This window comes from Eptesicus fuscus, chromosome 9 (assembly GCF_027574615.1).
Source record: "Eptesicus fuscus isolate TK198812 chromosome 9, DD_ASM_mEF_20220401, whole genome shotgun sequence".
In the NCBI taxonomy this organism is placed as follows: domain Eukaryota; kingdom Metazoa; phylum Chordata; class Mammalia; order Chiroptera; family Vespertilionidae; genus Eptesicus; species Eptesicus fuscus.
The window spans coordinates 25611655-25637269 of record NC_072481.1 but is presented as its reverse complement, the minus strand read 5'-3'; the positions used below and the strand labels follow the sequence as shown (position 1 = coordinate 25637269).

Below are 25615 nucleotides of genomic sequence, written 5' to 3'. Positions count from 1 at the left end.
GTTTTATTCTACAAATCTCTTTCCCTGGAAGTAATTTTAGGATGTAAATAGGGTCAAGTGAAATTCTGTATAGCTTATTCTTTCCTGCAGTTATAAGCAGGCTATTTTGGGTTAGCTAGGTGTGCATAACTGTCCCATTTCTTTCTGTTATGGGAGGACTTTATAATTGCTCCATTTAACTTAAGGGAACAGGCATCTGATCAGAGCTGGCCTTGGATCTGCTATAGGGGTGGCATGTTTCTGAAGAACATGAGATATGCAGAACCTGGCCCCGCCCTCCATGACGTGCTGGTGGGATCCCATTTCTCTTCTACAACAGTCCTGCGTGCAGGTCAGCAGGTCAGCAGGTCCAGTTCCCCAAGTTCTGCAACTGGGGGTTTTCTCTGGCAGTGGTAAAGGCTTGGGAAGAGGTCTGAGTGGCAACAGCAAACAGTTGCTCAAATCCTGTTTTGTGGTTCCTTTAGTCCAGAAAACCATATCTGGCCAAGGCTAACAGTCTACGTGCCCTCCCTGTCCTCCATGAACCCTCCCTTTTTTCTTTCCTGGAGCTTGGCAGGCTCACCCATGCGATCCCATTCCTTGGAATGTTCTTCCGTTTTGGTCGGCTCTCCCTTTTCCTTAAGGTCTGGCCCAAGCTACAGTAGATTCTCCCATTTCCTGACGACCGTGGGTAATGCGGCTACGTATCTGCGTTTTCAACTTGCGCCCCTCCAGCCCCCAACTGTGCAACTGCAGAACCTGGTTGGTGCAGGCTTCAGCGCTAGAGGGTTAGGGGCGGGGTCTGGGAGTGGGCTTCCGGCGGAAGAACCAGTAGGCAAGATGGCTGACACCGCGGGGTGCCTGCGTGGCGGTGACACAGGTCTTGAACGTGACACCAGTCTTGAACCGAGGTTGTGGTTGGCCCGTGGCGGCACGTGGCGGCACGCAGCCGCACAAAGCGGCCGCCCGCGTGTGCTCACGATCTACGTGGCGCCGGCACGTAGCGGTCAGGGTCCGGTCTCTTGGGTTTTACCCCCCGCCCCCCCCAGTTCGACTGGTGCGCACGATCTACGTAGCGGCCAAGGCCCGGTCTCAGGGGTTTTACCTGCGCAGTTTGAACCGGTGCTCGTGATCTACGCGGCACGTAGCAGCCAGAGCCCTGTCACTTACGGGTTTTACCCGCGCAGTTTGGTACTTGGTACTGGCGATCTACTCATCTACGCGGCGGCACGCAGCCGTCAGGGCTCGGTCTCATGGGGTTTTACCCGCGCAGTTTGAAAGGTGCTTGCGATTTACACGGCGGCACGTAGCGGGCAGGGCTCGGTCTCATGGGGTTTTACCCGCGCAGTTTGAAAGGTGTTCGCGATTTACACGGCGGCACGTAGGGGCGGCACGAAGCGGGCAGGGCTCGGTCTCATGGGGTTTTACCCGCGCAGTTTGGTACTTGGTACTGGCGATCTACTCATCTACGCGGCGGCACGCAGCCGTCAGGGTCCAGTCTCATGGGGTTTTACCCGCGCAGTTTGAAAGGTGCTTGCGATTTACACGGCGGCACAAAGCGGGCAGGGCTCGGTCTCATGGGGTTTTACCCGCGCAGTTTGAAAGGTGCTTGCCGTCTACGCGGCGGCACGTAGCGGGCAGGGCCTGGTGTCCATGGGGCTTTATCCCTGCAATTTGAACGGTGCTCACGACCTGATGGCTCCATTGGACCTAGCGCTACCCAGAGTCCTTTTGACTCTGACCCTAGACCCAGAACAATGGTGAGATCTGTTATTGGGACTTATGATGAGGCATTTCCAGAATAGTTAGGGAATTATGGAAACAGCCTCACCACTGGTTGGTGAGCAGGTGATGCAGTTGTCTGATGGATTGCTGAGGAGGGTCGGGCTGCGGTTTTCCAGGAATGACCACTCCATCCGCAAAGATGAGGGCAAACATCCTGGATGTGCTGAGGCCAGAGCTAGGTTTGAAAGGTCAAGAGTTAGGCTCCAAGGTGGGAGCAAGGCGCTGGCCTGAATGGAGAGTAAGAAGAGCAAAAGCCCAGAGGGGTGAAGTAAGTCTAGCACTTGGAGGCAAATAATTTGGACTGAGGAAGCGGAGGAGAAAAGACTAGCGAGGTGGGCAGGGTTCATCAGGTTATGAAGGTCTTATATGCCAAGCTAAAGAATTTGGACCTGCCCTATGGGCATTGGTGAACTTTAGGGCAATATTAAGCAGGGCAGTGCTGTAATCAGATTTGCGCTTTCTTGGAATCATTCTAGTCACTATACAGAGGAAGGAGAAATGAGGTGTTGAGCTCATTTAGAAGGTGTCAGAGGGCTAGATGCAGGGCTGAAGATGGGTGGGGAGAAGTCATTTTGTGTACCCAAAAGACTGTAGGACTCCTCCTTTTCCAGCTTGTGACTATCTTGCTAGCACATTGTTAGTGCCACTATACCAAGAGTATGGGGGACATTAGTTCAGAAGGAGCTTGGTGCCTTTGTAGGTGGGCCAGCAGAGGAGGTGGATGGCAGAGCTCTTCATGCAGCATTTATTCCTTTTGGAGACATCACAGATAATTCAGATTCCACTGGAATATGGAACAGATGAGTCTTATCAATGTCTCTCATGTTTAGATTCCTAATGAGAATCCAGCTCTGCCACTAACTTTGTGTGTTACTTTTAAACTCTCTGAGCTTTAAGTTCTTCAGGGAAAAAGCTTGAGAAAAACATTAAGTCATGTGTATTCAGTATAATTTGGTATGTAATGAAGTTAAGGAGGGTGTCACTGATCTTGGTGATGGAAAAGGAATGGCCTAAGGATCATGAAGCCAAGATGGTGGGATGCCTGTGGGCTGAAATGTACAGAGATTCACAATTTGTCAGTTTTGAAGAAAGATTTTCTCCACATTGAAACCATTTGAGGCCTATGATTTCTGATTATTTAACATATAAACTGTATAGTAAGAGTCAGTAAGAAGATGGTCTTAGAAAAATCTTGAAAAGTCTGATTATTGTCTAACACCACCTGCTGGGTAGCTGAAACCTACCACATCTTCTGACCAGATTTCCCTTCTTGGCAGCTGTTCTTTCAATATGTTTTTTGTGTTTTTTCATTTTAGAGCGAGAGGAAGAAGAGGGAAAGAGAAACATCGGTCAGCTATGGGGGCCGATCCCGCAACCTTGGGCACGTGTTCTGACGGGGAATCGAAGTGGCAACCTGTAGGTGCACAAGAGGATGCCCAACCAACTGAGCCACACTGGCCAGGGCATTGGCAGCTGTACTTTTAAAAAGCAGAGGGAAGCTCAGCCTCAACAGTGGAGCCTTGGCCTCTGCTCACCTAGGTGAGTTTCCCTTGAGTTGGTATCACAGTTACAGTGCCATGGTTCTAGTTGATCCTTGGTTGTTATTTTTTAAGATAAGAGTTTTAGACCCAGCTCTGCCACTAACTTTGTGTGTGACTCTTAAACTCTTTGAGCCTTAAGTTCTTCAATTCTTTTATTTTTATATGAGCATTTATTCCAATAATGCTGGCAGTGTGGGAGAGCAGCAAGTCATCCATAAAAATCCCTCATTTCTTTTTAAAAATATACATATTTTTTATTGATTTCAGAGAGGAAAGGAGGAAGAGATAGAAACATCAATGAGAGAGGCTCAAGCCCACAACCCAGGCATATTCCCTGACTGGGAATTGAATCTTGATCTTCTGGTTCATAGGTTGATGCTCAACCACCAGCTGGGCAAGTTCTTCAGTTCTTAAATAAAATGGTAAGGCTGGCTTTTGGAGGCCTTTCTACCCCTGCATTCTATAAATTAGTAACTCCTATTGTTCTTGCTCTCCGTCAACTACAATAGCTCTGCTCCCTTCTTAAGCAGTCACCTAACTCAGTGGTGAGATCAGTGCTCTGTATATAGTTCATACTCAATTGATAGATCAACATTTTTTCCTACTTTCTATGTCTTGTAAACAAAGGTTATCAAAATGCTTGGAAGTAACTTTAAGGCTTAAATTGTGTAGTGGTAGACTTGGATACTACAAAGCTTAAAATTTTTAGCTATATTGACAAACAAAATTAATATTTCTGGAAGCATTGTTAACTAAACCAAAGAAAATCTGAAAATTTGATTTTCACTTTTTAAATGATATCAGGATATGCCCTGCTCCCTCCTCTTGCCCACATAATTAACTACCATATTCTCTTGTCCACATAATTAACTACCTATATCTGCCATTGTAGAAAAGCACCACGGATTTGCTGTTGTTGAATTGGAGTTAGTAGAGTTAAGTTTCACCGTTCTCTATTTGACTAGTGTTACTGTTGTCATTGGTTACAAAAGGTGCCACTCTCCATTTGGGTGGGTAGAGTAGATTCCTGGGCTGCCATAACAAATTACCACAAACATAATGACTTAAAACAATAGAAATTTATTCTCACAGCTCTGGAGGTTAGAAATATGAAATCACAGTATTGGCAGAGCCATGCTCTCCCTGATTAGTCTAGGAAAAATTCTTTCCTTCCTGGCTTCTGGTGGCTCCTGGAAATCCTTGGCACTCTTTGGCTTGTAACTACATCACTCCAATCTCTGCCCCAGTCTTCACATGGCCTTCTTCTCTGTATGTGTCTCTCTGTCTTATCTCTTAAAAAAAAATTATTTTGAGAGCGCCCTAACTGGTTTGGCTCAGTGGATAGAGCCTTGGCCTGTGGACTGAGGGGTCCCAGGTTCGATTCCAGTCAAGGGCATGTACCTCGGTTGCAGGCACATCCCCAGCGGGGGGGTTTCAGAAGGCAGCTGATCGATGTTTCTCTCTCGTCGATGTTTCTGGCTCTCTATCCCTCTCCCTTCCTCTCTGTAAAAAATCAATAAAATATATTTAAAAAGAGAGAAACATTGATATGAGAGTGAAACATCAATCAACTGCCTTCTATATGCCCCCTACCATGGATCAAGCCTGCAACCCACGCATGTGCTCTGGGCAATCTTTCTGGCACTGGATAATGCCCAACCAACTGAGCCACATCAGCCAGGGCTTTGCCTTCTCTTCTTATAAGGACGCCACTCATTGGCTTTAGGGCCCACCCTAGTCCAGTATGACCTCATCTTAACTAATTGCATCTGCAAAGACCCTAATTCTAAACAGGGTCACATTCAGAGGTACATTTGAAATTTGGCTTGTGGTGACAGTTGCCAAGAGGTAGGAAATTCTGGCTAAAAGTTCCCCTCATGTAGTTAGATTGCGGAAGACAGGTCCTGCAGAGATCTGAGCCTTCTGATCTAGCATTTCTAGTTCCTGTTTCCTGTGTGTATTCTCTGTTTCCATCATCTGGGAACAGGGCTGTAGACCACCAACTCTAACAAGCAGTTAGTATATGTTCTTTGTTAAATAGATACATAAATCCAGGCCGTTAGGAAGGGAAAATATGTCTTTTCTCCTGTGCTTGAGTTACTGAATTTATTTAAGTGCTAACTACAAGAAGAGCTGAGCTGCAGACATGAGGTTTGGGGAGGGGGCTGGTACTGCAGCAGCTGAGAACCTTAGCTGCGTACTGACGCCGGTCCTGGCGCTTAGTCACTGTGCACGGCACCCTCGTGTGCAGCCTGTGTTTCTAGCTTCCATAGTCACAGTTACATAGGAAGCAAAGCTGTCATCATTTAAAAGTGTTCACTATGAACTATTTATAAAATTAATTCTTATTCAGATATCCCCCCATTTAACATTTGAATAAGTACCAGCCATCTTTGTTGACCAATTTTCCCCTGACTGTTCTGTATCTACATTGGAGGTCAGGAAACTACAGATGATGTGCCAGCGCCCTCTGCAGCCTGTTTTTGTATGGTCTGAGCGAAATGGTTTTTATATTTTTAAAAGTATGTGTGTGGATGTGACCCGCGCCCCTTCCCCAAGCCGCCATTGTTCCACCCGGGGACGTCAGCCCGGTGGCACTGGCGCCCTGACGCCGCTTAGCGGCCGTCACTGGAGACACTCCCTCCGCCGCCCCCTCCTCCAGAACGAGGCTGACAAGGGGGAGCCGGGAGCCCCTCTCCTCCCTCCCTCCCCTCCCGGCAGCCGCGTCAACGGCCGATCCGGGTTCCGGCGCGGCAGCCGCGTCAACGGCGGATCCGGGTTCCGGCGCAGCAGCCGCGTCAACTGCGGATCCCGGCTTGGCAGCTGCGTCAACGGCCGATCCGGGCTCCGGCGCAGCCGCCGCGTCAACGGCGGATCCCGGCTTGGCAGCTGCGTCAACGGCCGATCCGGGCTCCGGCGCAGCCGCCGCGTCAACGGCGGATCCCGGCTCCGAGGCGCTGAGGCGGTCCGCCCGGCCCTTTCTCGCTTCCCTTGACTCGCCCCAGCGTCCTGCCGCGAATGTCTGAGACAGAAGGGAGGATGGCTCCAAGGAGCTGGATGGACGACCTTGCCGACGAGATCGACGAGTGGTTAATATGGCTGGATAAAAAGTACGGTATTTGGGAGGCCAGGAGGGCCGCCAGAGAAAATCCGCCGATACCGCAGCAGTACCAGGACTGGCTGACCCTGCTGGGCTGGAACTTGCTCGTGCTGATGGTGGTCTTTCTGCTGGGCTACGGCTGGGTCGCGATGTGCTCCTGGGCCTCGTCGTTCGCCAGGGAACCGCGGGAGCGCAAGAAGCGGAGGGGCCGGCGGGAGGAGGCCGCAGCAGCCGCCCCCGGCACCCGCAAGAAGCGGAAGATCTACTGTCGGGAGTTGACGCCTGCGCCGCCGCAGACGACCGCCTACAACCTGGCTGTGCTGAAGAGCCTCCGGATGGAAGAGGAGAAGAGGACCGGGAAGAAACTGCCCAACTTCAGAAACTTGTATAGAGAGAGACATCCCTGTGGGAGACCACTGCCAACCAGTTACTTTTCGTACGTGGCCCGACGAGGGATCAAACCTGAAACCCACGTAAGTGCCCCGACTGGAAATCGAACCAGCGACCCTTTGAGGCACAGGATGGCACTCAACCATCGGGATAACTACGAGGAGCTAGAAACCTTTTATATTTGGATTAGGCCAAATGGGCGGGTTGCTGAAGTGGCTGACATGCAAGTTGCCCGATTTCCTGTAAATGAAACAGCAACACAACCATCAGAGATGGATAAGAAAAATGAAGAGTCGAAATCAACGTCAGATGCTAAAGCAGTGCAAAGCAGTTTATGCCATGATGGGAAGGAAGTTGATGAAGGAGCCGTAAAGCAACGTAAACCTGATAAGGTGTAGACTGGTTCTGGTTCATTGGATTCAACTATCCCTGGGATAGGAAATACCATCATAGTTACCACCAAGCAATTTACAACTGCATCATTTCATATTGTCTCCAAGAAGAATAAAGGTGAATCTCATCTAAATGTTTGAGTTGGCAACTTTAAGTCTGGAAAAGGAGATCCTAAACTTCAGGTTTCTTCAGGATTAAATGAAAACCTCAGTATAAATGGAGGAGACTGCAATGAAAAGTCTATAAAAAACACCTCTTATAAGTGCAGGTGAAGAGAAGTGGAACTGTGTTTCATCTACTTCTGCAGGCAAGAGGAAAACTGAGCCATCTGCTTGGGGACAAGACACTGGAGATGCTAATGGGAATGGAAAAGACTATGGAAGGAGTTGGAGTGACCAATATTTTCTGGCATTGCTGCTTGGTCTAGTGTGGATAGGAGAATGAATATCTGAATAGAATTCTGCTTCTTTTGCATCTCTCACACTTAACTCTGCTGTTTCTGGGTCTACTGCTGAGCCAGTTTCTCAGTCTGCTACTACTGATGATCAAAAAGTTTCAGATGTTGCTAAAGAAAAGGGAGAGGGTGTTCTTTCAACCGGGAAATCTAAAAAGAAAAAGAAGAAGAAGGTGACGATAACTCCCTGCACAGGACCCAGAAGAATTAGAAAAAGAGATTAGTGAAGAGCTTCTAGTGAATACATCTAAAGTCCATCCAAAATAGGAAAAAGCTTTTTCTTAGAAAACCATAAGCACTAGAGATCCAGTACAAGCACTGGTCAAAAATAACCATCCCATGAAGACTCTTCCACCTGCTGTTTCTCCCGAGCCATTTGTTCTTTTATAAAGTGATTCTGACAAGAGCTCAGGTGGCACCGATGCTACAAGAGTCAGATAAATCCAAGACAAATACTAAGGAAAATAGTGTGCCTGTTTCTCAAACCAAGTTTGAAACTAGCTAGGAATCTCCCAAACAAATAAAAAAGAAGAAAAAAGCCAGGCGGGAAACAAGAATTTTCTTTTTCTGAATAGGACATATGTTTGCAGACTCTGTCTTAAAGATTATGCTGTGTATGCAATAATTTGTGAACATGTATAGAATTATATAAATTTAAACCAATTTTAAGACAAAACTGAACCGTCATAAAAATGGAATCAAAGGAAAGTTAATTTATGAAATTAAGAGGTCAGCATATACTATAGACAGTCCTTGGGTTATGTTGGACTCGTATGTCATTTCGTGGTTACGTTGTAATCTCCCATGTATTTATAAAAAATGTTCCGTCATTTCGACGTATGTATATATGTGCTTTATGTTTTTTTATTATTTATTTACCACAAGAAAAGGTCAGGAATTGTTATCTTTTAAATTTCTTTTACTGTTTCACTTCATTACTGCTGTGTATGTGCTCCATGTGAGTGACGTAGGTGCTTATGTAGGTGGGTTTCGACTTACGGCGAAAATCGTGTTATGCTGCACTATAGGAACGGATCTCCGACGTAACCCAAGGACCTACTGTACATTGCTGGAAGACACTTGGGAAAGTCTTTTTAATTTAAGGAGGACGTTCTTAATTCAAGAATATTATCCTGGTTTTACAACAGTGCCCTGTCTGTAACAGATTGTGCCCTATCTCATCTGCAACTGAGGAATAACGGATTCTGATTAGAGAGAGGGTTGCCTACACTTCTTGGACTTCATGCATGAACTTATATCATTTGAATCTGTTTTCTGCTTAAAGTGCTTTGATGAAATGCATAATCTGCCATATCTTTACATATTTGTTGGTAGCAATTTGTATTAAAGGAATCACAAGTGCAAAAAATAAAATAACAATAAAATAAAAGGTTGTGTGTGTGTGTGTGTGTGTGTGTGTGTGTGTGTGTCGGAGGGGGGGTAGGATATGCAGCAGAGACTGTATGTGGCCTGCAAAGCTTAAAATATTTACTCTAACCCTTTTCAGAAAGTTTGTTGACCTTTAGTCTAGGGCAGTGATTTTCAACTGGTGTGCTGCAAGAATTTTTAAAACATGCAATACCTGACTAATTTAGTCAGGGGTGCTGTCCTAATTTCCTTTAGATTGTCAAAAAAATGACGACAGCCAATGCAATAGCCATCCTGTGTGAATGAATAAAAAAATTTTTGTCAGATCAACAAATATTTTTTTGGTGTGCAGCAGAATTTTAGTAATAGTTTGTGTGTGCCATGAGATGAAAAAGGTTGAAAATCACTGCTCTAGGGCAATATACTGCAAATAGAGTGTAAATTAATTGCAAGTTAAAATTATGAATCTTGCATAAGAGGCAGGATTTCATGAAGTATCTAAAAGTGATTATGGAAAACTGCTGTTTTGGGCTCTAGTTTAAAAAGTGAGGCTCTTTTTTAAAATATATATTTTTTGCTAGAGGCCTGGTGCACGAGATTCGTGCACTTGGGGTGGTCCCTCAGCCTGGCCTGTGCCCTCTCACAGTCTGGGAGCCCTCAGGATGTCCAATTGATGGCTTAGGCCTGCTCCCTGAAGTGAGCCTAAGCCGGCAGTTGGGCATCCTTAGCCCTGCTGTGGAGGTGGGAGAGGCTCCTGCCACCGTCGCTGTGCTCGCCAGCCGTGAGCCCAGCTCAGGGCTTCTGGCTGAGCAGCGCTCCCCCTGTGGGAGCGCACTGACCACCAGGGGGCATCCTATGTTGAACATCTGCCCCCTGGTGGTCAGTGCGCATCATAGCGACTGGTCATTCTGCTATTTGGTCAATTTGCATATCAGCCTTTTATTATATAGGACTAGTGGCCCAGTGCATGAAATTCGTGAATGGGGCGGGGGGATCCCTTAGCCTGACCTGCACCCTCTCCAGTCTGGGGCCCCTCGAAGGATGTCCTACTGCTGGTTTACAGGGATCGGGCCTAAATCGGCAGTCAGACATCCCTCTCACAATCCGGGGCTGCTGGCTCCTAACCGCTCACCTGCCTGCCTGCCTGATTGCCCCTAGTCACTCTGCCTGCGACCTGCTTGCCCCCAACTGCCCCCTACCACCGGCCTGCTCACCCCCAAACGTCCCCCCCTGCCAGCCTGATCACCCCCAACTGCCCCCCCTGCTGCTGGCCTGCTGGCTCCCACCTGCCCTCCCCACTGGCTTGCTCGCCCCCAACTGCCCCCCTGCTGGCCTGCTCACTCTAAACTCCCCTCCCGCCCCGCTGACCTAATCATCTCCAATTGACCCCCACTGACGGCCTGCTCACCCCCAACTGGCCCCTTGTTGGTCTTCTCACCCCCAACTGGCCCCTCCCTCCCCCCCCCCCCCGCTGACCTAATCACCCCCAATGGCCCCCCTCCACCAACCTGATCACAACTGCCCTCCCCTCTTGGCCTCTAACCACCTCTACCTCAGCCCTGCCACCATGGTTTTGTCCAGAAGAACGTCTGGAAGGTCTCCCAGTCTAATTAGCATATTACCCTTTTATTAGTATAGATTGCTTTTAGAGAGGAAGAGGGGGAGAGAGCTAGAAATGTCAAAGTTGAGAGAAAAATCATTGATTGGCTGCCTCCTGCACGCCCCCTACTGGGGATCTAGCCCACAACCTGGGCATGTGCCCTTAACTGGAATTGAACCCGGGACCCTTCAGTCCGCAGGCCGATGCTCTTATCCAGTGAGCCAAACCAGCCAGGGCAGAAAGTGAGGCTCTTTTGAACTATTGAAAAGTGACCCTCTTGTTAAACCAATTAACAACCAAGGAATAGAATACCTACAGAATTATGACAGGTTGGGTGCTTCAGAAGAAATGAATTCCTATTACTGCTCTAACAAATCTCCACAAATTGGGTGGTTTACACAATATAAGTGTGCTACCTTAGTACAGTTCTAGACATCAGAAGTCCAAAATGGCTCTCACCAAGTTAAAGTCAAGGGATTGGCAGTGCTGTGTTCCTTCTGGAGGCTCTAGGGGAGAATCTGTTTCCATCTGTAACCTTAGTTCCTTCTTGTCATATAATAAGCATATTCTCAGTTTTCAAGGATAGAATGTGGACAACGTGTTGAGGGGCATTGTTTTGCCCACCACAAAACCCTTACATGTTTGGCCATTTAAAAAATCTTTAGGATCAATCTTTTTGACTAAGTATGAAATAAGGATGTCATTTCGTGCTGTCATTCAATTTTTTTTTTACCTTATTCATATTTGTTTCTAAAGAAATCACAAGGGCAACCTAAATCTTTTTAAAGAATCTTAATTCATGTTTTTTAATTTTTATGAAAGGTTCCAAAATAAACTTTTTAAAATATATATTTTTATTGAGTTCAGAGGGTGAAAGAGAGATAGAAACATCAATGCTGAGAGAAAATCATTGATCTGCTACCTCCTACACACCCCCTCCTGGGAATGAGCCCACCCCCCCTGGGCATGTGCCCTGACGGGGAATTAAACTGTGACCTCCTGGTTCATAGGTTGATGCTGAACCACAGAGCCATACTGCCTGGGCAACAAGGCCTCCCCCCACCCCCCCCCCCCTTTTTTTTTTAAATCTCTCTACTTGCTTTTTCTTAGTATCACTAACCTTTGTTCTGCAGGCTCCTATAATAGAAGGGACTTTGGTTATTTTTTAAGGGTCATTCTTACAGCCATTGATTATAGTGAGCCATTTCTCAATACTCTTCTTTCCACTTAAGGAATTGAAATACAGCATGATAAAGATGATGCCAAAACAAGAATCACTGGTTCATCACCTAGGAAACAAAATACTCAATTGCTTGACACTTTATTAGACACAAAGCAAGATTAAGCGTCTTTGCTGTCATGGTACAGAGCTGAAGCAGGAGCCCAGGGAGCGGATAACTGCACAGCTTTCCTTCTTGGGGAAGGTGCACGTCCCCTGTAGTCCTGTCTTGTGAGAAGGGTTAGGGTTCTGTTGCAACCCGTAGGAGGGGTGTCCTTTCAGTTGTCCCCCTCCCGGGCATGGTAGAGCACTTGCCCATCTTCCTACTCTTCCTGTTACTGAGCGGCTCTTTTGACCTCTGATGTTGTCTTGGCTGTTCCCTGATCTGTTAGCTCTCCCAGCTTCTAATGCTGATCATACTAGTCTCCCACCATCATAGACACCAGACTTGAATAGCCAGCTCGAAATATTTTGGCGTGGGGTGCATTCCGAGTGAGAATGAAGGGTTTCACTGGAGGCCTGGCCTGAAGAGATGAGCAAGAAGTCGATGCCTCTTTTGAAGAGTCTTTTTCTCTCAGGATCTGTATCTCCTGGTCAATGCTCTCAGTCTCCTCCAAGCTCACAGCAGTCCACCTTCGAGGTGAAGGAGATATAACTCGTGAAGGCGCCATAATCTGCTTCACCACTTCCCACAGCAGATTTCCGTGCAGACAACCCACACTCCACCTCCTCCTCTGCTTGCGCCTGTTTTAGCCCAGCTCTGAGATGCCAGAGCAATGAGATTAGGGTGGGGCCATGGAGGAACTAGCAGTGTTACTTTCAGTTGAATTGTTCTTGGTTTTGGGCAACTCAGACTCTGCCACATGATAGGGTTGGCACTGAGTTAAGTAGTTTAAAAAGTGTCCTCGAGTCCACTGCAGGTTATCTAGGCGCTTGCCAGGTTGGCTTGTGTCGTGGCGAGCGCTCCCTGAAATGCTGGCACTTCAGGTTGGTGGAAGAACAAGCTGAGCTGCAATAGCATTTGGCAGCCTTCTTAAGGAGGTGTAGTCCTTTCAACACCTTCTCTTGGATTACCCAGGAACTGCTGGGTTCAGCCGCTACTTCCACTGCTACTTCCACTTTGTCCGGAAACTTCTTGCTGATCGCCAACAGCTTGGGGAGAAGCACAGCAGTAACCCGTCTTCTTCGGCTGCTGCCATCTTGGCGGAGGGCCCTCATATCACTTATTCTTGAGCAGTGGAATATTGCATACTTCTCTCCATGTTCTCTGTTACTCTTCCATGAAATGTATCTCTCAACAGTCAGCAATCCCAGTTTTTTCCAATTCAGTGCCGATCTTGACTTTTAAGGTGGACTCAGTACTTGGTAATTGCATTCATCCTTATCATTTCAGATCTGAAGATCATGTCAGCACAGACCTTCCTGTTGGGAGAAAGGAAGTGTGTGGTGTCTCAGGCACTTTTTATGGTTAGTTTTGTGCTTAGCTTGTTTGCTGGGAGAGGGGGGTGCAGGCTCTCAGTTTAGATTAATCATAGGTCTCAGACTTCTTAGAAGGAAATGGCAGGCTGTCAGGTATTCTTTTAATCTAATGAGGTTAAAGGAGCTGATGTGTTATAGTCCTTTCAGAATGAATCGGAATTCTTTGGGAGAACAATGCGTGTCAATTTGACCAAATCAGTGATGGGGATTAAGGAAGGCTCTTCCAGGCCAGGTGAGTGGGGCCAACACAGATTCCCCATCATGTCCCTAACTTTGGCCCCTTTGCGTTTTTATCCCTACCTTACTTCCTGCTATGGTGGTGCTATGCACATGAATAGAGTGGTTTATAGCGGGGAGAGAACGTGGCACCTCCAGCGAAATAATAGAGTTTGAGATTCTCAGCAAAGCTAGAGGCGTTGTCCCCATGAAAGTCTTGCTTTTGGACATAGACATAGACTGTGCCCTTCCCGCCTTGACAAGGGTGGAACTTACTTTTGTTCTGCTTAGTCCTTCTTTTTTCCCTTTTCTTTTAAAAAAATATATTTTTATTGATTTCAGGGAGTAAAGGAGAGGGTGAGAGAGATGGAAACATCAATGATGAGAGAGAATCATTGATTGGCTGCCTCCTGCACACCCTCTACTGGAGGTTGAGCTCATAACCCAGGCATGTGGGTTATGACCAGAATTGAACCCGGGACCCTTCAGTCCATAGGCTGATGCTCTATCCACTGAGCCAAACCAGCTAGGGCATCTTTTTTCTTTTTTTAATCCTCACCCGAGGATATGTTGTGTGGTGTTTTTTTTTTAAACATATTTTTATTGATTTCAGAGAGGAAAGAAAGGGAGAGAGTGAGAGAAACATCATTGATGAGAGAGAATCACTGACCGGCTGCCTCCTGCAGGCCCCACACTGGGCATGTGTCCTAACCAGGAATCTAACTGTGACTTCTGGTTCATAGGTTGACACTCAACCACTGAGCCACATTGGCCCGGCTTTTGTTTTTATTAATTTTAGAGAGAGGAAGGGAGAGAGAGAAAGATAAACATTGATTGGTTGCCTCCTATATTTGCCCTGAGTAGGGAATCGAACCTGCAACCTTTTTTTTTAATTTTTATTTTTTCAGATTATTTTTTTATGTTTTTATTGATTTCACAGAGAAAGTAGAGGGAGAGAGAGATAGAAATATCAATGATGAGAGAGAATCATTGATTGGCTGCCTCCTGTTACGCCCCTTACTGGGTATTGAGCTCACAACCCAGGCATGGGCCCTTGACCGGAATCAAACCCGGGACCCTTCAGTCCTCAGGCCGATGCTCTACCCACTGAGCCAAACCAGCCAGGGCCTACAACCTTTATGGTGCATGGGGCAATGCTCCAATCGAGCCACACTGGCCAGGGCCTAGCTAGTCCCTCTTTGCTGTCATCTGCCTCTGCTAAGACCTGGACTTGAAGACTTGAAGTTTCCCAGTGACAACCTGCCTTGCTCGGGAGTCCCTCAGAGGTAGTTCTGCCTGAGACAGAAGGTACACACATGCGTGTCTTCTGGGCTGACCACAGCAGCAGCAGAACTGGCACAGCTAATCAGCAGTGGGCTGTGAGCTGAGTCTCTCGACAGTTGTTTGCTTCTTTCCCTTCAGTTTGGTCAGATGACGACTGGTTGAGGAGGTTCTCTGGGAAGACTCTGGAAGAGGATAAAGAGGAAGAGGGGTCGGAGCCCCCCAAAGCGGAAGCTCAGGAGGTGAGAGGGAGGCTCTCTTCTGGAGGAGAGGCTGGCGCTTCCACCCAGGGCCCCTCTGATGTGGGTGGTGGGTGAGTTGAATGGAGGAGCTTTGGGATTCTCGTCCTTGTCGGGCTCTAGGTATGCTCAGGGGTTTGATTGCTGCTGTACGAGGGAGGTGTCTAAGATGAGAAAGGGCAGTGGGGTCCATTTCATCAGCCTCCGGCCTCCTCCTCATCTTTCCTGCTCCAGCACTGAAGACTGGGGCGCCAGGCTCACTGTCTTCCCAATCCGGCCCTGGTTCCAGAGGCCCCTCCCCTCAGGCGCAGCTCTCCAGGCCTGTCTACACCATCCTGACCTTTGCTTCTCGGAATCGTGCGGGGGCTCCTCTCTCCACACTGTCCTTGGACAGTTTCAGCCACACTGTCCCGTCTGAGGTTATAACCATTCAGTGTTCTGGTGTCTCGTCCTAACCCTGACCCCTCTCCCAAGTGTCACATATTTCTGCCTGCACGTTTCACAACCACCAAAAGGAAAGCCTTTCCCAGGCCTCTCCTTTCACGCTGGTCTTCCCGGGCCTGATCTTGTTATATTTGCTCTCTTCCACGTAGTGCCCAAACCAGGAGCCTCAGTGTCATCTTAGCCCCTCATGATTTTTATCTGATGCATTGCCATAGCCAACTAATTTTATCTTTTATGACTTCCTGAATCTCTCCTCTCCTGTTTGTTCCTGCTGCATTTTCTTGGCTTATCCTCTGTCATCTCTCCTGTGAGTAATGACAGTAGCCCCAGGCTGTGTCCTGTCCTGAGCAGCAGGGGGAGCTGCGTGAGCACAGATCTGATGATGTCGCTCTCAGGTAGGGGTCCCTCATCTACAGGATTGAGTCTGGGCTAGGAGGTCCATGAAACAAGAGTTTGTAGTTACCTATAAATCTCATGTTTTTGCATAAGCAGTTCCTTTGCCTAAAATGCCCTTTCCAATTTATTTGATTTGGTTAACTCCTGCTCCCTGTCAGAACTGAGCTCAGTTGCTGCATTCTCCAGGAAATTTTCTGAGTCCTCCAGTTGAGTTAGATAGTGTCCCTTCTGGGCTTCCGTAGAACCCTCTCTCCAAGCATTTACTGCTTTGTTTTGGCATTACTTATTTAGCAAACATTTAATTGTTGCTTATTCTATGTTCTAACTGCTTTACAAAATTTAATCCTATTGACAATCCTTTGAGATAAATACTATTATTATCCCCAATTCTAGGTGACAAAACGGGCCCAGTGAGGTCAAATAACGTGTCGAACATTACACACCTGTAAGCGGCGGATCTGAGATCTGAAGCAGGGCTGTATCGGTGTAGGATGTGTGCCTCTCAGCTGTGGACATCCCTTCCCCATTCATAGCCAGTTCTTCAAGGGCAGAGCCGTATCTGAACCCCAGTGCTTGGCCTGATAATTCAATACCCCTATGTTTTGTTGTAGTTTTTCTTTTTCAATATATTTTTGCTGATTTCAGAGAGGGATAGAAACATCAGTGATGAGAGAGAATCAATCACCAGCTGCCTCCTGCACGCCCCCCCCCCCCCCCACCACACTGGAGATCAAGCCTGCAACCCAGGCATGTGTCCTAATCGGGAATCAAACCATGACCTCTTGGTTCATGGTTGAAGCTCAACCACTGAGCGACACTGGCCGGGCTCAGTGCCTCTATGTTGACCTAGCTACACTACAAGGCGGTCAAAGACAATAGAGTTTTCTATATCAAACAAATGGAGAGTTTGTAATGAGTGTTTTATTTATCTAGTCAGCCTTGTCTACTTGGAGCATAAAGCAAGGCCCAACTCCTCCATTGTCTTTGAGCACTGAGGTACAGGAGACGGCTGCCCTCCTTGGTCCTAGTGCAGCCAACCTGCGAATATGTAGGGTTAGGCAAGAGGGAGAAGGTTAGAGTCTCTCTGACTGGAGTAAGGTGAGTGGGCTTGAGCTGGGGTTTGAGGTGTTGAGAGTTGTGTTGGGCCAGAACAGCGTTATACGTGACTGCAGGGAGGGTGAAGCAAGCCTACGTGTCTGAGGGCAGGGCGAGTGTGATGAGGTACGTACCTGCAGGGTGGGCTGGAGTTATGCTGCAGTTTCCCGTTGCTGATCTAGCTCGGTGCGTTGGCCATGGCCTCTGCCTCCTGCAGCCCCCGCGGGGCCCAGGCCTCCCCTGTCGGCACCTCACTCCAGCCTGCTCCCTGCATTTGGGTTCTGGGTGTATATGCAGAAGACTACTCGCTGCCCTGCTCAGGGAGTTCTCTCTAACCTGGTGATTTCTTCTTCACCCAGGGAGAGCGCACTGCCAAAAAGGCCCGGTCAAACCCTCAGGTGTACATGGACATCAAGATTGGGAGCAAGCCAGCCGGCCGCATCCAGATTCTCCTGCGCTCAGATGTCGTTTCCATGACAACGGTTGAGCAGGCTTCAGTGGAAGCTGTGGCTGAGCAAGCTGAGGAGGGAAGCTGCCTGGAATTCTGCACCCTGGGCACGATTTCTACCCGAATCCAAGTGAGGCATCTTAGGTCCCAGCAGCTGGAAACAAATGAGGCAGGGCAGGCATTTTGAAGCTCTATAAAGGCTTAGGACCATTAGAAAGAACAAGCAGTTAAAAGGGATAACATATTTTCATTGCCATCTGGTTTAGTTTTATTGTGTGTTTTTTAAAATTATGTGTGTGTGTGTGTGTATGTGTATATATGTACATATATATATAAAATAAGAATTCTGTAAGAATACAAGGAACTCCCATATGTCCTTTTTCCATTCATTAATTTGCTTTTTGCCCCTATACTTTATCATTTTATTATATACAAATGTTTACCCCTCTCCCCCGTACCAGTTGAGAGGAAGTTGAAGACATGTCCTTTGACTCCTAAATAATTTAGTAGGTATTTCCTGAGAACAAGAATATTCCCTTGCTAATCACAGTAAACTATCAAAATCAGGAAATAGCATATCAATACAACCCTATTAACTAATCTTCAGCCCATATTCAAATTTCATCACTTATCACAATATTTTCCTTGATAGTAATGTTAGCAATTTTTCTTCCCAACAAGGATTTGCACATTACACTCAGTGGTGGAGTCTTGTAGTCTCTGTTTTCATTGTTTGTGTGACGGTGACGTCTTTGAAGAGGACAGGCCATTGTTTAAGGCTCCTCAGTTGTCGGCTGGTCCTGCTCAGGGTCAGAGTAGACGGTGTGCTTTGGCTGGAATGCCTCAGGAGCAGCTGTTTCCTCGTTGGTGCATCTTATAAGGAAGTACATGCGTCAGTTCCAATATTTGTGATGTTAGCTTTGATCAGTAGGTTAAAGAGATCTCTGCCAGGTTTTTCCAGTGAAAGTTATTATTTTTATTATTATTTTTTAAATATATATATTTTATTGATTTTCCACAGAAAGGAAGGTAGAGGGATAGAGAGCTAGAAACATCGATGAGAGAGAAACATCGACCAGCTGCCTCCTGCACACCCCCCACCGGGGATGTGCCCGCAACCAATGTACATGCCCTTGACCGGAATCGAACCTGGGACCCTTCAGTCCGCAGACCGACGCTCTATCCACTGAGCCAAACCGGTTTCGGCGAAAGTTATTATTTTTAAGGTTATAAATTAAAAGCTAAAAAAATTTTCCCTCACTATCTGCAGCCATTTCCCAGAGGTAACTACTAGTCACAGTTGTGTGCTACTAGTCACAGTTGTGTGTCACATTTTTTAAAAAAATATATTTTATTGATTTTTTACAGAGAGGAAGGGAGAGAGATAGAGAGTTAGAAACATTGATGAGAGAGAAACATCGATCAGCTGCCTCCTGCACACCCCCTACTGGGGATGTGCCCGCAACCAAGGTACATGCCCTTGACCAGAACGAAACCTGGGACCTTTCAGTCCACAGGCTGACGCTCTATCCACTGAGCCAAACCAGTTTCGGCAAAGTTAATCCATTTGCCCAACGTGGGGCTCGAACCCACGACCCTGAGATTAAGAGTCTCATGCTCTACTGACTGAGCTAGCCGGGCGCGGTAGATTTTGTTAAATGTTCATAATGATCCTTTTTACCCATAATCCTTTTGTTTCAGTCTAGCCTTTTTAAAAAATGTTTATTACAGTCATAATTGCACCTAGTTTAAAGAAAATAATTCTAGGAGGTTAATTAAAAACATGACAGTCTTCTGCTCCCCCAACACCATCATTTTTCTCAGGGCATTGGCTCACGTCCCACTAATGCCAGTTGTTCCCCCTCCCCACCTATTACTGACCAAAAACATACCTTGCAGTTTCCAAGTAGCCTCCAGGGGGCAGTGTTTCCCTATTTAGAACCCCTGTCCTAGACAGTCCCGTCCCATCCCATCCCCGGGGCTTTCCATTTCTCTGTAAGTTATTCCCATATTTCAGTCCAGGCCGATCATGCCCAACAGTTCTTGCTCTTCTCTCCAAACTCTTCCTCTTGCTCTTCCTGTTTCAGTCAGTGCCACTACCATGCACCCGGCTGGTGAGTCAGAAACTTAGGACTCATCCTTGACCCCTCTTCTCCGTCACTTTGCGTCAGCGTCTTCCATCACCTCCTGGTCCAGCCGCCCTTCACCCTCCTCCACCACCGAGGTCTGCGGAGCTTGCCTCCAGGCTGCTCTCGCCTCTGGGAGTCCAATATGGAGAGGTAGTCAGGTGGCCCTTCTACATAGAAACCCGTCACGTCATTCTGCTGACAGCCCTCCTGGGCCGCATCGCCCCAAGGATCCGTCCAGCAGGGCCAACCGACCCGGACCTGACGCCTCCCCTGCTCCCCTCACCGCCCTGCTACTCCACCTCTGCGTCCCCACCGCACGTGTCCCCACAGCTCACCCCTCAGGGTCTCCACAAGTGTGTTCCTCTCCTAGTTTCCAGGTGTGCCCCTCACTTCCTTCAGATGTCACACGTGTCACCTGGTCCCTGACCTGCCTCTGTATGGACTCCTACCATCTCGCTCTGTGGAGTCAGCTTCACTTTTCATCACACACGTATGCCTGAAATTATACATTTATTTTTCTACTTATTTGTTTTCTGTCTTCCTTCTGAGAATGGCAGCCTCATTAGGTAGGATGTGGCCTTTCTTTTCACCACCGAAAAGAAAGGCACAGGGCAGCAAGGACGGGAAGCCGAAGGAGAAGGTGATCATCTCCGGCTGTGGGGAGTACGTGTGAGGCGCTTTCTCCGCACAGCCCGCCATCCGGGACCCGGCCGCCCGGGACCCGCACTTGTGACACGGGGTCTGTGCCGGGGCCTCGGGGTCAGCGTGGAGCAGCTCCTCTGCGGGCGCGGCCTGGCCTTCCTCTGGCTCTTCCCCAGTGAGGCCGCGGGCCGGAGCCCGCACAGGCGCCACCCTCCCCACCGGGACGGCTGCGTGTGGCCTTTTTTCTGGTAAAATAAACCCTGGTTCCTGTACTGCTGGCTGGTAGCCAGGTCCCAGCATTTTCGGAGGTTGCAGCTGTCACTGTCCTGCACCTCCCCTGCGGCTCCCTCCTCCCAGCTGTCCCTGAGGCACCCTCGTGGGGCCAGGCAGAGCAGCGGAGGTCAGCGCGGGTGCAGAAGTGCCGCTGGCCGCTTTCCCCTCCTGGTACCAGACAGGCAGGTTGGGTTAGCCAGACTCCATTTCTGCTCCCACACCTGCTGGTCTTGAGTCTAATGGGTCCTCTAGTCGGTCTCGGGCCCATTTACTGGTTCTGTCAGCCGCTGAGCCAGGGACCACAGTTGTGTTACCGCAGAGTGCCCAGGGCCCTTCTTTTGCCAGGCACTGTGCCTGGTGCTGGGGACACAACCAACAAGCCTTGTGCTCACGTCAGCAGCACATATGCTAAACCTGAACAATACAGAGAAGGTTAGCATGGCCCCTGCGCAAGGATGACATGCAAATTCACGAAGCAGTCCATATTTAACCAAGAAAAAGAAGCCTTCTCCCCTCCCCCTGGAAATTGAAGTCGGGTGCCACGGGCTGTAGCCTGTGCTAGGCCAGCCTCTCACCCTGAACAGTTTGGGCTGGCTAGGCCGCCTCACAGCCTCTCATGCTGAGGCTGAGCCCCAGAAGCCTCCAGGGCTGCCGCTGCTCCCCGCTGCCTGTTAGTTGCTCTGAATCAAATCTCAGCATTCAGCACTGCTGGGCGGGGCTGAGCTGGGCTGGTTCTCATTTGGGGGTGAGATGAGGTTGAGCGTGGAGGGGAGGGCAGGAGAGGAGCCGCTGGCCTGTGGCCCCATGTCCCAGGCCAGAGCCTGCAAAGGGATGGACGAGCCCACTTCTGGCATCGGGAGCCCGCTGCACGGCCCACAGTATTCCCAGCAGAGACCCTCGCTGCTTGGCCTAGGCGTCCCGCTCACCGGCGGTCCGTCACGGCTGTCAGGACTGGCAGCAGGGAGGCCAGAGAATGGCAGCCATTCAGGGCTGGTGTGACGGACTCAGCGTGGCTAGTCTGGGTGTGACACGCTGCCACATGGAGCAGGCTGGCCAGGCCCCAGGAGGGAGGGCTGGCCTCACCCCGAGAGACCAGGGAGAGGCTGTGGGGACCTCGTCACTCACTGGGCTTCCCTGGTGTCCTGGGAAGGTGGGAACAGCAGACTGGCCAGGAGGCTGGTGGGTGGGACAATGGGGTGCTGGTTGCTCACCCCCGGGCTGTGCAAGGGCTTCCCCAGAAGCCACCCCTGGGTCCACCATGACCCTTGTACAGGTGTTGACCCTGAGACTCAGGTGAGGTGGCAGGGCCAGCCCAGTAACCACGCAGGGGTGGTCTCCTCCCCCGTCCTCTGGGGAGGGCTGCTGAGACCTGGTTTGTAAGAGAAAACAGAAGTGTAGATGTGGGATGCTGCTTAAATTATGTTTTCAAAGAATATTTAATAATTTCAGAATATATCATAAATTGAATAAGTCAGATCACCAAGCAGTGCATAGAATACGATCCTTACTTTGTAAAATTTCTGTATCTTATGAATAAAGACATACATGTGCCAATAAAAAAGACTGGATGAATCATTAATGATCGTTTTCTCTGTGGTGGGGTTATGTCTGTTCATATCGATTTTTCTTTTTTTTTAATTTTTATTTTCAAAAATTTCCTCAGCATACATGTAATTAATATTTTCTTAAGTGAGGGAAAACTTAGCAGAGAGTCAAATGGCTGCTCAGGGCTCCCAGTAAGAAGAGAAACCCACAAAGTTGTTCCCTTCAACTTCCCATGAGGCCGCGGGTGGGCACTGCTGGCCAGGGCTCCTCCGCAGGCAGGGGAGGCGCAAGCCCGCCCTCACACCGAGAGGTTACCAAGTTTAAAACAAAATTCACCAAGTTTGGGTTTTGGGGAGAGCACAGCTTTGAAGAGAAGACAGCAGCGCTCCAGGTGTCCGGGTGTGGACCTGAGACTCGGAAGAGTGAGTAGGCACCCATGGAGGCCCACGTTTGCAAATTATTTTGAAGAGCACTAACATGCTGCTCACTGCACACACATGTTCAGATGTGCTAAGTGCTGTGAACAGCCAGGGCAGGAGCAACACCCCTTTCTACAGGGAGGACCTCTGACAGGTTACATGGCTCAGTCAGATTAACAAGAGGCCGAGCCGAGGTTTGGTGCCAGGTCTGGCTACAAACCTATTGTCTCCGGGTTACAGCCTCCTTTCCTGTGAAATTGTAGGGAATTTCTCGGGGCACATGACCCACTTCCCCACAAACATGAAAGAAGAGAGCTGTGCCTGATAAGCTGGCATCGGCCAGGGCTGCGTCGGAGGGTGAGGGGTGCTGAGGACAGCAGTTTCCCCCTCTGAGTGGCCCCACTCGCCTGTCCTTCGCATCCTGTGTCAGCGTTGACTTGGCTGTCAGTGGGCCCGAGGCGCCCTCATTCATGCTTCTGATGTGCAGCCTCGAATGTAACCTGGGCTGCCAGGCAACCAGACAAACAAGGCGGCCTTGGCAACCCAGCGCTGCCACCTCCAGCTTTGTGTCTGTGACGTCTCCCTTCCCCGAGGCCTTTTCCATTGGACGTCTATGGTGGCCGCCTGGATGGCGGAAGGTGCCACAAGTCTCAGGAAAGCCATGGCTGCTGTACTGTCAGCTTTACTGCAGAAAGGAATTCGTGTCTCATTCCTGTTCCACTGGGCGAGGCAGGCTGCATCTTTAAAACCTTCATTTCACGCACTTTCCTGGCACCCTGAACTGTGCCAAGTTATGTCTGAGGCACGGCAGAGACCAGATATTGACACCTGTCGGCAGTTTCCAGGCCTCCCCTGCCCTGGTGTTGAAAGGAGGGAGATGCTCGGTAGGTCCAGGTCTCATGTCCTTGGCCACTGGGCACCTGGCTGAGACGAGGGGAGGGTGGCAGGCACGTGCCCTGGCTCCAAGGCCTTGGGAGATGAGAGTCCTGTGGGCCCGACACGGAGGGGAAACAAGTCTGAATCGGGAAGGGGGCTGCTTCAGACCGCAAGCAGGTCAGTGGCCGGCTGAGTTGGAACCAGAATACGGATCTCCTGACACTCCCGCCGATGCCGGGTCCGATCCCTGCCAGCCTGAGCTCGAAGCCCGGCGAGTGGGGAGCTCCCTGCCTTCCAGGCAGTCTGGGCCCATCTGTGTACACGGAGAGGGCCTCTTCCTCGGCACTCACTCTGAGGACCTCCCAGTCCAGGTATGGGGGCTGCTGCCCTGCAGCCTCGCCCAGCCTCCACCCCTGCCCCAGACCTGCTCTCCCGGGGCCCGTCCTCAGGGTGCAGAGTGGACCCCAGGGATGCGCGTCCTTGGGCACACGGGTCATTCTGCCTCTGTGGGCTGTGCCTGTGGGCTGGGGTGGGCCCAGGATCTGCTATTAACGACACAGTATTTCAGGGTTCAGGCAGCTGGACTGTCTGCTCCAGCAGGTAAATTACAGGGTTAGCAAGTCAGAAATCAAATAAACACTCCCACTGCCTCGGCTGCTCCAAGGAGAACAGTGGTTTCCGGGAACCTTCCCACCCAGCTCACCCTAATTACTGCCTGTCACTCCCCTGGGACAGGGGCCTTTCTTTGGCTCACAGGCCCCAAGAAACAGGACACAGGTGACCAGGCTGTCCTTACCTTCTAGACTCCGGCAGACACCGACAGTGGCCCCCCTTGCCCCATGCCTGGCCAGAGGTGACCTGAGCCCTCTGCTCCGGGGATGCATTGCTCCTTAGCATGGGAGGAGCGGAAACCGGTTCGTTTCAACTCCGAACGGTTTGTGTTGAGGTTTTTGAGACCCTGTCCACGTTCAGCGGGGAAAGAACCCGGGTGCTCACTGACGGCCACGGCGAGAGGCCGGGCAGTGGTGAGGTCTGTGCTGCGCGTCTGCTGAGACTCTGCGAGTCTGTCCTTGCTTCTGCCAGGAGTTACCTTTGTCCAGTGCTGAGCCCCACAGGGGGGCAGTGAGGGAACTGGAAGCCCCTGAGATTTCTTGCTTCTCTGGGAGTCACACCTCTCCAGGCAGGAGGGCAGGCCCAGGGCATGAGCCCATCCGGCTTGTTCTTTCTGATGTGCTCACTACTGAGGACAGGCACGTGTCTAACGAGGCCCTGGAAATGCCCAAGTTATCCTGGGAAGGGACACGCCCTGCTCCCACCCCAGAACCCTGGCCCAACCAGCCAGTCATCCACTCAGACTGGCCTGGGTCGTCCACAGTACGGGCCACGAAGGCCAAGGACAGTCCTAAGATAGGCCTCCTGCGCTGACACCATGGCTGCTATGTGCATCCGTCCCTACAGGTTGGGGTGGGACAAACCACAGATCCTGGGGAAGGGGCCAGGGGCCTGAAGAGGACCGACCAGACCCTGGCTGGATGGGGGCAGATATGAGAGCCCTCCCTTCGGCCCCTCCAGAGCTATGGTGGCATTTGAGGGTCTCAGCCTCTGGAGCGGGGCTGACCCCGGCGGGAGGTGCTGCAGCGGCCGGCAGGGCCTCAGTGGCAGCCGCAGGCCTGGACCACCATGTTGCGGTGTTTGCGCAGGATGACGTTGTTGCTGCTGTCATAGTAGAGCACGGAGGTGGCGCTCAGCTTGGTGGGCGCGCAGCACGCCTTGGGCACGGCGTCTGGCTTCATCAGGTGCACCTGGCCAGGGAGGGGGCGGCAGGCAGAGCGTGAGCACTGGGGCCTTCTCCAGGACCCGCCCAGCGCCTGGCCTCCCGACCCTCCCACCTCCAGCCATAGCCAGGGCAGGTGTGATGTGGAAATCTGCTCTCCTTGACCCCTTCCCTGCCCTGGGCCCTTAGGGCACAGCCTGGGCACCTGTCAGCTCCCTGCCACGCCCACTCCCCTCAGACCTGAGGGCCCTGCTGGTCCCCAGCACACAATGCACCTGATGGCAGGTCCCTATGCCTGAGGCCCCTGCAGCACCGCCCCTCTCCCCCCCCCCCACCCCCCCAGGACTCCCCTCCACTCTTCCCTCTTCTTGGCTTTTTTTTAAAAAAAATGTTTTTATTGATTTCAAAGAGGAAGGGAGAGGGAGAGAGAGAGAGGCACATCAATGATGAGAGAGAATCATTGATCAGCTGCCTCCTGCACGTCCCCTACTGGGGATCGATCCCTCAACCGAGGCACGTGCCCTGACCAA

The 25615-nt window shown here is 50.0% G+C and overlaps 3 protein-coding genes, 1 long non-coding RNA gene, 2 other non-coding genes and 2 pseudogenes across 6 annotated transcripts in view; 5 read left to right on the top strand and 3 right to left on the bottom strand.

Moving 5' to 3' along the window:
• Positions 1-1536: 1536 nt before the first annotated feature.
• Positions 1537-3762, top strand: LOC129150164 (uncharacterized). Its single transcript, XR_008556890.1, has 3 exons — positions 1537-1584; positions 3081-3303; positions 3573-3762. It is a non-coding gene; the product is annotated as an uncharacterized LOC129150164 (long non-coding RNA).
• Positions 3763-6236: 2474 nt separating this feature from the next.
• LOC103294891 (protein LYRIC-like) lies at positions 6237-7655 on the top strand. Its single transcript, XM_054720467.1, has one exon. It carries the CDS (start codon positions 6324-6326, stop codon positions 7191-7193), a length of 870 nt encoding a protein of 289 aa, XP_054576442.1. The 5' UTR covers positions 6237-6323; the 3' UTR covers positions 7194-7655.
• LOC129150202 (protein LYRIC-like) lies at positions 7405-8213 on the top strand (annotated as a pseudogene).
• A 3826-nt stretch (positions 8214-12039) lies between these two features.
• LOC103294761 (immunoglobulin-binding protein 1-like) lies at positions 12040-13028 on the bottom strand (annotated as a pseudogene).
• Positions 13029-13468: 440 nt separating this feature from the next.
• Positions 13469-17731, top strand: LOC114235006 (peptidyl-prolyl cis-trans isomerase E-like). Its single transcript, XM_054720468.1, has 3 exons — positions 13469-13540; positions 14947-15047; positions 17339-17731. Exons 1-3 carry the CDS (start codon positions 13483-13485, stop codon positions 17612-17614), a joined length of 435 nt encoding a protein of 144 aa, XP_054576443.1. The 5' UTR covers positions 13469-13482; the 3' UTR covers positions 17615-17731.
• A 1264-nt stretch (positions 17732-18995) lies between these two features.
• Positions 18996-19068, bottom strand: TRNAK-CUU (transfer RNA lysine (anticodon CUU)). Its single transcript has one exon. It is a non-coding gene; the product is annotated as a tRNA-Lys (tRNA).
• Positions 19069-20855: 1787 nt separating this feature from the next.
• LOC114235066 (U6 spliceosomal RNA) lies at positions 20856-20961 on the top strand. The gene has a single exon (XR_003621248.1). It is a non-coding gene; the product is annotated as a U6 spliceosomal RNA (small nuclear RNA).
• Positions 20962-21888: 927 nt separating this feature from the next.
• Positions 21889-25615, bottom strand: part of BMP8A (bone morphogenetic protein 8a) — a 28694-nt gene continuing 24967 nt past the window's right edge. The window contains exon 7 of the mRNA XM_054720466.1: positions 21889-25113. Coding sequence (XP_054576441.1) covers positions 24964-25113 — 150 coding nt within the window. The 3' untranslated portion in view covers positions 21889-24963. The remainder of the gene's footprint in view (positions 25114-25615) is intronic.